Below are 11,656 nucleotides of genomic sequence, written 5' to 3'. Positions count from 1 at the left end.
ACATATTTTGAGGCTCTTATAAAGTATAATTTCAAAATATTTTTTAATTTTCTTTTGCTTGAATAAAAATATGATGTTTAAATTTTTATTTGGTTTTTTTAGAAAAACATTATAGAACTATACTTTATAAGAGTTTTAAAATACGTGTACGTATACAATTTATTGTGACGGAAGGAGTACAATAATTTTAAAAAAAAACACATCAAACATAGAGACCCAAAATCTTTATAAAAAAAAAAAAGAACTAGACACGGGGAACCTTGGTGCATGGTCACACATACCCATCCAAATTTAACCATTCAAGATCTTTTGGACCAATTTATACTACATGAGCAAATTTCACCCTCTAAATCAGCCGACAGTAAAAAGTCCAAATTAACCCCAACCGCCTCTCCAGTCTCCACACACCGGAAACAAAAAATAATTACCGCAGTCCTGCTCAGTCCAAACCGCCCCTGGTTTTTCTTTTCTTCTCCTCCACTCTCTTTCTTTTTTTACCCCCTAAAACCCTCACTATAAATATTTTCCTCCGCTTCCTCCTTATTTTCACAAAACATATACACACAATTTCCAATATCTACAATCACAAAAACACACTTTTCATTTCTACAATGGACACGACAATCGGAGCAGTGGACGCCTGTAAGGCAGCCTGCAACGACATCGCAGCACCGCCGAACGGCGCCGTTTCGACAATCGCAAACACTCCGATCAGCTTCAACTCGTCGGAAGCGACGCTTGGGCGTCACCTGGCGCGGAGGCTGGTTCAGATCGGCGTGAACGATGTGTTCTCCGTTCCCGGCGACTTCAACTTGACGCTTCTCGATCATTTACTAGCTGAGCCAGGGCTTAATTTAGTCGGCTGTTGTAACGAGCTTAATGCTGGCTACGCGGCTGATGGATACGCAAGGTCACGCGGCGTAGGTGCTTGTGTGGTGACGTTTACGGTCGGAGGATTGAGTGTGATTAACGCGATTGCTGGCGCGTATAGTGAGAATTTGCCGTTGATTTGTATCGTTGGAGGTCCGAATAGTAATGATTACGGAACTAACAGAGTGCTTCATCATACGATCGGCTTGTCCGACTTCTCTCAGGAGCTTCGGTGCTTCCAGACTGTCACTTGCTTTCAGGTATATGCCCTCTCCCTCCCTCCCTCCCTCTCTCTCTCTCTCTCTCTCCCTCTCTCTCCCTCTCCCTCTCCCTCTCCCTCGCCCTCTCCCTCTCCCCCTCTCCCTCCCCCTCTCTCCCTCCCTCCCTCCCCCCTCTCTCTCTCTCTCTCTCTCTCTCTCTCTCTCGCCCCCCCTCCCCCTCTCCCTCTCGTTAATGCTCTATTGTGTTGAATATAAACCTGTAATTAGTCGTGAGTCGTAACTGTATGTCTGTTTGTACTAATCAGCCTAAAATTATATGCATGTGAATTATATTTATTAGATTTGTTTGTTATGATGATTTATTGTTATCATTTAGTTGAAAATAAGGATTTGATTTGAATCTTATGGTTTTGGGTATTATGGTTTGTGTATCATGTATGTATATTATGTCAGTTTGTGTTAATTATTCTAAGATTATGTGCATGTTGTGGCATTAAAACAGATCAAGTCATCAAGTATAACGGGAACTTTATTTTGATTTGTTGTATGGAACAACTATTATTACAAGCATGAACTTAATAATATTTTAGGTTTAATTCGACTCTTTCAAAAAATTAGAATATGATTTGAAGCTTGTATGTTTTTTCTTACTATGAATCTATTATCAAAATGCTTGTTGGATGTTATTGTTGATGATTGTTGGTGTAATTGAAAAGTTATTGTATTATGATGAGTTTTGTAATTGTGAGTTGTATTTTTTAGGCCGTGGTCAATAATTTAGAAGATGCTCATGAACTGATTGATACTGCAATTTCTACTGCATTGAAAGAAAGCAAACCTGTATATATAAGCGTGGGATGTAATTTGGCCGCGATACCACATCCTACTTTTAGCCGCGAACCAGTTCCGTTTTCACTTGCTCCCAAGTAAGAATTTTCACTATCACCTAATAGGTGGAATTATTTTTCTGGTGGTATTGTCTGCAAGTATGTTTTTATGGTTTGTGTGCTAATTTATTTGGTGCTGTGTAGATTGAGTAATAAGATGGGCTTGGAAGCTGCTGTGGAAGCAACAGCAGAGTTCTTGAACAAGGCTGTTAAGCCAGTTATGGTGGGTGGTCCAAAAATGCGTGTGGCCAAGGCTTGTGAAGCTTTTGTTGAATTAGCAGATGTCTGTGGGTATCCAGTTGCTGTAATGCCATCAGCTAAAGGAATGGTGCCTGAACATCATCCACATTTCATTGGAACGTATTGGGGTGCCGTGAGCACTGCTTTTTGTGCAGAGATTGTCGAATCAGCTGATGCTTACTTGTTTGCTGGACCAATCTTTAATGATTACAGCTCTGTTGGGTACTCTCTCCTCCTTAAGAAGGAGAAGGCAATCATCTTGCAGCCTGATCGTGTTGTGATAGCAAATGGTCCTACGTTTGGCTGTGTTCTAATGAAGGATTTTTTGCAAGCCCTTGCGAAAAGGCTAAAGCATAATAATACTGCCTATGAAAACTACCACAGGATTTATGTTCCAGAAGGGCACCCACTCAAATGTGCACCGAAGGAGCCTTTAAGGGTCAATGTTTTGTTCCAGCATATACAGAAACTGTTGTCTGGTGATACTGCTGTCATTGCTGAGACAGGGGACTCGTGGTTCAATTGCCAGAAGCTGAAATTGCCAAAAGGATGCGGGTGAGTGTTCCCTACAGTATAATTTTCCTTCACTCTCTTCCTCTCTCCATCTATATATATAGTGTTTGCACATACTGATGTAGGTGTCATGATGCAGGTATGAGTTCCAAATGCAGTATGGATCCATTGGGTGGTCAGTTGGTGCAACCCTAGGGTATGCACAGGCCGCTAAGGATAAGCGAGTAATTGCTTGCATTGGTGATGGAAGCTTCCAGGTAACTCATATTAAGTTCTAGCATCTTCAAGAATTTACCATGAAGCTCTTTAAAATACATTGTGGTGCTTCTGTAAAAAATTTCCTCCACTTTTACATGAAGTGAACTATGATAACTATCTTTATTTCACATTAACAAGTTTGTTATCTATTCCAGGTCACTGCTCAGGATGTGTCGACAATGTTGCGATGTGGTCAGAATCAAATCATTTTTCTGATAAACAATGGTGGTTACACCATTGAAGTTGAGATCCATGATGGACCTTACAATGTGATCAAGAACTGGAACTACACTGCACTGGTTGATGCGATCCACAACGGTGAAGGCAAATGCTGGACTACTAAGGTCAGTGAAAAATACGTTATAGATAATGAATCATTTACTTGCAAGTTAACACAGTGAAGCTATTTCGTTAAATAATTGTTGACACTGACGTTGCCTTGCTTCTTGATTGTTGTTCAGGTCCGCTGTGAGGAAGATCTTGTTGAAGCTATAGAGACAGCAACAGGAGCCAAGAAAGATTGTCTTTGCTTCATTGAAGTGATCTGCCACAAGGACGATACAAGCAAAGAGCTGCTCGAGTGGGGATCAAGGGTATCTGCTGCTAACAGCCGCCCACCGAATCCCCAGTAGACCTTTCCCTCTTGCTGCAGAGGGATGGAACATGATTATATGCTGAACTTTGCGAGTGGATTAAGTTTCTAAACACGGAATTAATAAATTTATTTGGTCGAAATTAGTAATATGCTTTGGTAACATTTTAAGTACTATTCAATTATGTGTTTATGTAATCTGTATATATACGAGTCTTCGTCTATGTTATAACTCTGAGCTTCCATATAAATTCTCCCTTCTTATAACCATCTCCACAATGAATCATTTAACAAGCTTTAGAGTTCTTGAAATCAATATATGTATGATAGATTCGCATCATGTGATAATTAGTGTGGGGTCTCGGCGACCACAAAAAAAATTGAAAAGAAATATGATGAAATGATCGAGTTCAATGTATACATAGTTGTACTGTTTTGAACTTTTGGGGACATCAAGAATAATAGAGTACCAAGGAATTGAATGCCAATTTGAATGTGACTTTTGAACTTTATGGTGTCTCTTTCTGTGTACCGATACCAGCCAGAAAAAAGTTGTGGATGAGTTGATCTAGACAAGCCTAGAAGTACATTGGTGTCGCAAGATATTTTCACAGGTTTATAGCTTGGATACGTTAAGGTGGTCGTACATCAATTATAGACCAAGAAAGATATGAAGGTAACCTGGGAGCTCCGTGATTTACGGTAAAGCTTTTTTGTCAGTTCTTTTTTTGTCTTCTTTCATTCAAAGTTGAGGTTTAAAATTTTAGAGCTTTTGAGCACGATTGGATAGCCCAGTGGTGGATTTATCCTCTGTTGTCCGAGACACTCGGGTTCGACTCTGGCTCACCCCGAGAATTGTTAGAACAAATACTAATTTGTAAGGCATATAAGCCTGCATTGTCAAAAAAAATTTTTTAGAGCTTTTTGCACTTTGTAACCCCAGACTTTGGCTCATTAACAAATCATACCCCACACTTTGAAACGTGATAGTTTGTAACCCTAAGTTTTAATTAGCTTTCAGTTTCTAACCCTGGCCCACACATCCATTAAAAAACCGACGTTAACTTTAACTGTTTGAGAGGTAACAGTGTGTATATTAGTTTCTAACAGCTACTTTACCTCTTGTAACCCTCAAAATTTATGTATTATATTTTAAATTTATTTCTGAACACACATAACGATGCAAAAAAAAATTAAAATTAAATTTAAAATATGTATTTAGATTTAGAATCTAATTTTTTTTACATAAACGATGTAACTTATTTTAAAATAAATACATATTTTAAAATTTATTTTAATTTTTTTTACATCATTGCGTGTGTTCAAAATAATTTTAAAATATAATACATAAACTTTGAGGGGTTATATGGGGTAAATTAGCTGTTAGAAACTAATATACACATCTTACCTCTCAAACAGTTAAAATTAACAGTTGTTAACGAATGTGTGAGACAGGGTTACAAACCGAAAGCTAAATGAAACTTAAAGTTACAAACTACCATGTTTCAAAGTGTAGGGTCTGAATTGCTATTGAGCCAAAGTCATGATTACAAAGTTACAAAGTGCAATCAATCAATATATTCTAAATTCCTGCTAATGCCCATTTAGCATATGGATCTTTTTATGATTCGACCCGGCAGTTAACTTCCCACAGCAGCATTTCTCTTTCTTCTCTCTTTTCCAAATTTTACATTTGAGTCAGTTTTAATCCCACGTTTGTAGGCACGACTTTCAGTTTCAAACTACTCTCCATCTCATATTATTCTTCTTTAATAATAAATTTATATTAATTGAATGTATTCATTTTAATACATGAGGATCATTATATTATTTTTATTATTAAGGAATATATTGATACATTGAATTAATATAAATATGGACGTATTATTATTGAGATATTATAATTAGTACTTTCACCTTACAAAAGATTTATTTTATTTTGTTCCTAATTATCTTTCTAAATGCAAATGCTGATTTGTTTTACTGTTTTTTGTCAAATGAAAAGATTAATTAATTTAATTTTAGTTAACCTGATAAATTAAGGGACGACATGTAATATCCCATATTTTTAGAATAATATTAATAGATTAGTATTAATAAAAAAGGATTAAAATTGGATTATAAATAGGATTTAAAACTGAATTAGGATAGTGGACTTAGAATATGAATCAGACTTGTATTCAGATAAGGATAGGTCCAGAATTAGGGTTTCAAGACTCTATATATTGATTGTGTTCCCCCATTCTTTTGTATACACTTTTGAGAGCCACCCAACCTTCCCTTCGTTTTTATTACAAAAATTCGCAGGGCTTTATTCTCACAAATCAGCTGTCTTGTAAAATTCGTAGTAAATTCAATTCTTACCAGAATTCGATGATTCTTGATGTTTCGGAAAGCTCTTTCAATCTCCTACAACTTTCGTTCATAATGTTTTCTCAGATTCGTTTTCGAACTATTCTCAAAATCACCAAACATAATCAGACCCTGTTTATTTTTTGAGTTCTGAATCAGCGGACGTTTTATTTAATTCCCGATTCGTTATGTGTCCGTTTTTGATGAGTCATACCTTTTCGGAAAGCTCTTTTTGTTCTCTACGACTTTCGAGTTTTGAGGTTTTCCAGAAAATATCGTTTAGAGGGTCAAAACAGTCGATTATTGGTCTGGGCAGATTGGAATAATGGAGAAATTTGGAGTTTAAGATCAAGTCGGGGTTCAGGAGTTTAGATGGTCCCTTGTGAGGTTCGTTAGTGTTTGAGTTTGCTATTTTCGAGGTACGGATTTCTTCATTTTTTTCTCCTCATTTGTATTTTGATTACTCGTTATATTTATAATCACGAGTTAATTTTACAAAATTGTGACCTTGTACTCTACGTGTATTTTTGACACTCATTATTTTATTTCTTTTGTATTCTCTATTGTTGGAACTATTATCGCAAACTCATTTATAATTGTCTTGTTTTGTTTCGCATTTATTTGCGACATTGTTTTGTTCTGTTTTGTTAAAAGAGTTTGGCAATATTTGAAACCTATGTGTTGGGCTCTTAAACCTATCTGTGTGGGTAAATCACAGACAATGTTCACATGGAGTTCGGAGTGAAGGTGAACTAGGCACTTACTCGTATCAGTGCTGTGAGTATACGAGCACGTCTCTGGAGTATGAGATTGTGTATAGATCATGATCACTATTGTGTGTTTTCTTCTCGTGGATTACCGGAGAAGGATTCTCTGTTTTGTACTCTGCTTTATGCTAGTACATATTTGTATAAGAGACTCTTATGGATACATACCTTACTTGATTCAGCTTTATATATGTTCTGCTTCGATTCAGTGCACTTATTATCGTTCAATTCTTTTCGGCACTGTTTCATTTTATTTTCAGTCTCGATTTAAAACGTAAGACACAATTCTTTCAGTTATTTTAAACTTAATTTTGTTTTAAAATTATATTCGTACTGGGCATCTGGCTCACTCTGTTTATTTCCTTTCCGCAGGAATTCAGGGGTTAGCGGGACTTGAGATGAGTGCTACCCAAATTAGTTTGTTGGACTATTTAGTAAATTTCAGGACTTGGTTTAGTTGATTTTAAACTTTTATCAGTATCACTGGGAGATTTCCGAATTACTTTTAAACATTGAGATTATAATTTTTCCTTCTCAATTTTAGGTTAATATCATTCATGCTTAATTTTCGGTAATTCATTGTTAAATAATAGCCTGAAAAATTGGGCTGTTACACGACAAGGTACTTCAACACTACCTGATTAATTTATTAATAGACTTAAAACACGCAATAAAAAAATCTTGGGAAGATCATGTTTAAAATTATTTTTCTCGAAAGATTTATTCTATTTTGTTCCTAATCATCTTTCTAAATGCAAATGCTGAAGTTTTTTTACTGTTTTTTGTCAAATAAAAATTTTAATTAATTTAAATTTAATTAACCTAATAAATTAAGGGACGACAAGGTATTTAAACACTACCTAATTAATATATTAATAGACTTAAAACATGCAATAAGAAATTCTTGGGAAGATCATGTTTAAAAAAAAATTTGTCAAAAGATTTATTCTATTTTGTTCCTAATTATCTTTTTAAATGCAAATGCTGAATTGTTTTACTGTTTTTTGTCAAATAAAAAAGTTAAGGAATTTAAATTTAATTAACCTGATAAATTAAGGGGTCATTCATGTCCACCCGGGTGAAACCCATCTTTGCATTATATTTAAGAAGAAAACTGCCCATGATCTTCAACAAAAAATCAAGGCGGTTAATATGTAATTCAAATTTTAAGTTTTCCTTATCTGATATGATCTTACTAACAGAGATTATGCAGAAGAACTGGGATTCATACACAGCAATTTTGGTGAGTTTTGTTCCATTTTATAGTGTTTAATGATACAAACTGTATTCAACCTGACCCACATGCATGTCATTGTTGTGTAGATGAGAAGCGTGTTGCATTGTCTCAACATATATCTTCTTCTTCTGCATCAAGACGCTGTAAGTTTATATTGTATATTTCTTTCAAGTCGTGTTGGTTTAGTATTGCAAGTATTGTTAATAAGAACTTCTGCATGTCACTCAGTTTTTGTCTCCGTCTGCGCCACTGTGACTTCTATGATTGTTCACATGTATTACTGCACGGAATGCTCCATGGCGTAACATATTTGAAATTTCTATCTTCCTTCTTTCTTGATGTTGTTCAGAAATGGTTTTGATGTCTATTTTTCCGTTGAGTTTTTGCACACAGATTCTAATGCCGTGTAAACTATTTTAGCTTGCAGGAAAGATGAGTCGGATGTGTTTGCTAGGACTTCTCAAAATGCATAGGACTACTTTGACGAGTAGCAATGACATTCAAGATCAATGACAGTCTAATGGTGAACCGCATATAGCAGATATATTAATGGTAACAACACTGACTTCACTTCGAGTTTCTTCACAATTTTCAAGCAGATGGTAAACCGGAGAAAATTCATAAAGATCGACTTTGGACCGACATTAATGTTGCTTCTGGAGATGTAGTCTCTCATGTGCTGCTGGTATAGCAAATCATAATAGCTTTGTTTATTAATGTGTTTGTGTTCATTCATTTTGTGGTTGTATATTGACTTCTATTGATTGTTTTTCTGTACTTCACATTGACGGCATTTAGTGATGTTTTTTCTGATGAAATGTTTGCAGGAACCACATTTTATGATATTGATTCAAGAATTAAAGATTGGGCGAGTCTGGGATACAAGTTATGTAGCAAAAAGGTTATTGCTGGCTTGCTGCAAATGACTGATGGGTTCCTTGGGATCGCTCAAAAGGCATACAGTCACTTTCATATGACAGGAAAGTTAATTCAGGAGCAATGACATTCTGACCGGAGAGTTGTGTTCTTTAAATTTGAGTTCATTCATTTTCTGATCGTATATTGTCTAATATTTCATTCTTAGGCCTACGTAAGATCATTTCCTATTTGATTGCAGAATCATGCATTAACAAATGTATATGAGTATGATAAATATATATAATAATTGCATTGATATATATATTTCTTCACAATAATTTTAATTTTTTTATATCAGAGATTTTATTCTCACTTTTTTTATTATCTATTTTTTCTAGAATTTAATAATATATAGCTCTTACAAAGTATGAAAATTAAATAGTAATCTCTGTATCAAGAATAGTTTGCACAAATATATAAGAATGCTATAGATAGTGTTGATTGTAAATATTAAAAAAAAATGTGGAAACATCTCTTCTTGTGCTTTTTAGCTTTCATTTTTTTTAATCATTTTTGCACAGTGGATATAAGTAGCAGATTCCAATCATTTGCAGACTTTAGTTTTGTTAAGTTTGTGTTTAACTCAATTATAGAATTCTCATGAAATTTTGCCTTTTACCCCACCTCACTTCTCCTCAAAACCACAGGTCAATTGTGCAAGCTCCACAGGTCACCCTTCTTTCTTTATCAATTTCACTTTTAGCATTAACGTGACTGCACCCCAGGTTCCTACCCTCCCTTCAGTGGCTTCTTCGCTGTCAAAGGCAAATGCAAGCCTTATTCGAACAATACTTTTAACAATGACACGATATCTCGAATAACAGGTTTTATACCCGTGCTTTCTTGCTCATTAGTAATTAGTATATCATGCAATTTATGTTGTCGATCATTTTGGTTGTGAAGTTTTCTGTATAAACATGTAATGTACTTGCCATCAGTATTGTTGTAACATTCGATGTAGGCATGTAATGTACCTACCATGTAATTGCTTATTGGACGTCTGCATGTGCGTTTCACAGGTTCCTCGGGCATTAGAACACCATCGGCAAGTAATTCTCCTTTCACGTATGCATATACTAATGTTTCATCGTCATCGCCAAGTTATGACAGCAACTCACCTTCAAGTGTTTTATATTCTGATTCACCTATTTATCGGTATTTTACATATTTAAAATGTTAATTTACCTAGCACTCAATCCATCATCGGTGTTTAGAAATTTAGAGTGCAATTACAGATAAGGCTTCATTGCTGGCTCAATCGGGGAAGGAGATTCAGGGCGCTGAATTTCAGGTTATTCCACGCTACCTCTATTAACATAAGTCATGATTCTTTTATGCACAGTTACCAAATGCACAGTCAAGAAATGCGGTTTAATGTTGTTTAATGGCAAAATGTGATTTTGTAAATATGTGAAAGATTTAGACTCAAGCAAGATTCTTAGACGCTACAAAGATTTAGACCTCATGCACCCAACAAGACAACATATATAAATCATTATTGCACAAATGCAGTGACGAAGTCTTCATTCATCTTGAAGTAAGAGGCTTTTGCTGCTCAGAATGACCAGGACCACGGATGACCAAACTCATGAACTCATAAAGTTATGCAACATTTTATTGCCATTCTTTGACACTTGACACCAAACAAATAATTATGCTATACAAGACACAAACGGAAACCAAGTCACTGCATATAGTTTATTCTGCAGATTGAATATAAAAGGCATGATCATTTTCTGCATATAGGTCTCCTCTGTGATAACATTTGCTGTCAAATGAAAAGCAGGAGGCGAAACATTTGAGAAAGTTTTTACTGGTGGAAAGTTTCTACCGGTGGTTCACCACGTCTAAGTTTCCCGTTGCTCTGTCGGGGTTGAGCTTTCGGGCCAAGATATGAGCCTCTAGCAGGTAGTGGTGGGAGCTGAGACAATGTCTTCATAGACATTGATTAAAAGGAAGTTGTATGTTCTGCAAGCCCCCGTCCCCACACCTTCTGCAGTTTATTCAGTTTAGTTTAAAGTTGTTATATATCCTTTGTTTTATGTTTAATTATTTAAATTCAGGATTATGAAAGCTTGATTAGCATAATCTGCTGGGCTCAGCCCTTCGTTGTTACGGAGGGTTACAACCTTACCAATTTTATCAATGAAATCTACAACTTATTAAAAGAGGACAAGAATATTTTTGATTATTAATTCAATTTGAAAAATATATTTGTTCACATTATATTAGAAGGGCATTACTATATCAAGTATTAATTAATTTAATTATTACAATTAATTTGTCACTAATTTACTCGATATTAATATTGATATAATAAAAAATATACTACATTAACACTTTATGATTTCAAAAATCTATTTGTTCCCTGTTATATTTGAAGAGCATCACTATATCAACTATTATTAATTTAATTATAATTATTTCAATACATTTGCCACTAATTTACTCGATATTAATATTAGTATTTAATATAATAAAAAACTACATTAACTTTTTATGGTTTCAAAAATATATGTTTGAAGAGTATTATTATATCAATGATTATTAATTTAATCATTACAATCCATTTGCCACTAATTTACTCGATATTAACATTTATATATAAAAAATAAACATTACCTTTTTATAATTACAATACTATAAATTTTTTATATTCATATAACATTTAATTCTAAATTAATATGAAACCGATTTTTGTGAAGATAGTGCCCTAACCGGCGTAACATATTTATCTAACATTATATTGGAAGGGAATTCATTTATCATGTTTAGCAATGATATAATAAAATCTCATTATA

General features: G+C 34.7%; 1 protein-coding gene across 1 annotated transcript; it reads left to right on the top strand.

Annotated features, from left to right (window-relative positions):
- The first annotated feature begins 402 nt into the window (after positions 1-402).
- On the top strand, positions 403-3,851 carry LOC108223320 (pyruvate decarboxylase 1). The gene is made up of 6 exons (XM_017397506.2): positions 403-1,130; positions 1,854-2,017; positions 2,123-2,773; positions 2,871-2,988; positions 3,145-3,333; positions 3,451-3,851. The coding sequence occupies exons 1-6, from the start codon at positions 612-614 to the stop codon at positions 3,619-3,621; spliced, it is 1,812 nt and encodes a 603-aa protein (XP_017252995.1). The 5' UTR covers positions 403-611; the 3' UTR covers positions 3,622-3,851.
- The last annotated feature ends 7,805 nt before the right edge of the window (positions 3,852-11,656 follow it).

The sequence above is a fragment of the Daucus carota genome, chromosome 5, assembly GCF_001625215.2.
Source record: "Daucus carota subsp. sativus chromosome 5, DH1 v3.0, whole genome shotgun sequence".
Classification (NCBI taxonomy): domain Eukaryota; kingdom Viridiplantae; phylum Streptophyta; class Magnoliopsida; order Apiales; family Apiaceae; genus Daucus; species Daucus carota.
This window is presented reverse-complemented; position numbering and strand designations above follow the sequence as displayed.

Excerpts from the sequence above, each read along its gene's own strand:
- LOC108223320 (XM_017397506.2), top strand. The coding sequence starts at position 612 with ATGGACACGACAATCGGAGCAGTGGACGCCTGTAAGGCAGCCTGCAAC. Across the intron at positions 1,131-1,853 it reads AGACTGTCACTTGCTTTCAG|GCCGTGGTCAATAATTTAGA; the intron begins GTATATGCCCTC and ends TGTATTTTTTAG. Across the intron at positions 2,018-2,122 it reads CCGTTTTCACTTGCTCCCAA|ATTGAGTAATAAGATGGGCT; the intron begins GTAAGAATTTTC and ends GGTGCTGTGTAG.